This window comes from Uranotaenia lowii, chromosome 2 (assembly GCF_029784155.1).
Source record: "Uranotaenia lowii strain MFRU-FL chromosome 2, ASM2978415v1, whole genome shotgun sequence".
Classification (NCBI taxonomy): domain Eukaryota; kingdom Metazoa; phylum Arthropoda; class Insecta; order Diptera; family Culicidae; genus Uranotaenia; species Uranotaenia lowii.
Window position 1 is genome coordinate 84,286,657 of NC_073692.1, and position 1,379 is coordinate 84,288,035.

The 1,379-nt window shown below is 38.4% G+C and overlaps 1 protein-coding gene across 1 annotated transcript; it reads right to left on the reverse strand.

Moving 5' to 3' along the window:
• Positions 1–392: 392 nt before the first annotated feature.
• On the reverse strand, positions 393–1,026 carry LOC129744100 (uncharacterized). Its single transcript, XM_055736462.1, has 2 exons — positions 808–1,026; positions 393–747 (listed from the first exon to the last, which is right to left on the reverse strand). Exons 1-2 carry the CDS (start codon positions 956–958, stop codon positions 416–418), a joined length of 483 nt encoding a protein of 160 aa, XP_055592437.1. The 5' UTR covers positions 959–1,026; the 3' UTR covers positions 393–415.
• Positions 1,027–1,379: the final 353 nt, after the last annotated feature.

Consider the following 1,379-nt stretch of genomic DNA (forward strand, 5'->3'; position numbering starts at 1 on the left):
ATTTTCCTTAAAAAAACAAGTACAAGTTTTATACTTTGTCTATTGGAAAGTCTACAAAAATATCTCTACAATGAAAAGATGGGAAATTTGAACGGAATGGCCTGAAACCCTCTTAAAACTTTTTTAATGAAATTTAACCGGTTTGAATGAATTTCCGCGATGAAATATTACATAAAAAATCGAAAAAATAAAATTTTAAGAGTTTCAAACACTAACATTGGCATGAATTTCCTGTTTAATACATTGCTTTAAGTTACAAAATTTCAGTCACCCATAAAAAAAATCAATTCCAGGAAAGCTTTCAAAATTTTGTTTTTTTTAACAAATAAAAGACATCTCCCGAAATCTGTTCATGCTTGCTCAATTTATTGTCATAATTTCCGTTTGTCCAGGTTCGTCAATCGAAAAACTGTCATCAATAAGGTCTCCTATAGATGCCGGCTCCAGGAAAAAACCCTCTCGCTGCAATCGGATTGTACGGATCGTAGGGAAGCTGCTGACCCAATCCATTGTAACCTATTCCTCCAAATCCACCGCCGTTGAGTGGTTGATATCCGTTGTAACCCCCTAGTCCATTGCTGTAGAGTCCATTCGAGTAAATTCCGTTACCATATGGTCCTACATTTCCGTATGGGCCACTATTGTATGGATATCCACTGAAACCGGAATAGCCCGAATAAGAACCGGGATAACCACCAAATCCTTGCGAAAGTCCGTTATTGATGGAACTGTAACCGAATGCTGATCCTATTTAAAATTAACACACATTAGCTTTGTTCATTCTTATGGTTCAACAATCCTTTTTACCGAGTAACTGTCTAGATTTTCTGCTCAAATCTAAGATTCTCTCCTCGGCCGCTTGAGTTCCCTTGGGGCCGGAAACATCCTCTTGATCGTTTATCGGTATTCCATACACAACACCCAGCACCATCAACGTTATCAACGCAGTGAATTTCATCTTCACTCCACTCACTGATCTTTGGTATGGTCGAAACTCAACTGAACTTTCCTCGGAAACCACTTTGAGTAATGTCACTAAACTACTGCTTCACAAACTTTAACTTCGTAGTTTTATATACCTACTCCAGTAAGTACTCAACTGACCAGTGTAAGCAAATCTTGGCAAAGGGCAGTTTTAGTATCAAACGTTTCAATTGTTTCCAAAAATTCGGAATTGATGTCACCTGGACTGACTGCCTCCAAGCGGTTGTGGCCGTTAATTTGCAGTCAGGTGTTAGAAATGAACCGTTGAACAATTGAAGTCAAGGCTAATTTTTATGTAAATGATCGTAAAATCCTACAATGAATGGGGTAAATGACCTCTGCCGGAAAAAAGTGTCACAGATGCAAGGCCTGGATTAGTCACCCGAATTCTATGG

Excerpts from the sequence above, each read along its gene's own strand:
- LOC129744100 (XM_055736462.1), bottom strand. The coding sequence starts at position 958 with ATGAAATTCACTGCGTTGATAACGTTGATGGTGCTGGGTGTTGTGTAT. Across the intron at positions 748-807 it reads AAAATCTAGACAGTTACTCG|GATCAGCATTCGGTTACAGT; the intron begins GTAAAAAGGATT and ends AATTTTAAATAG.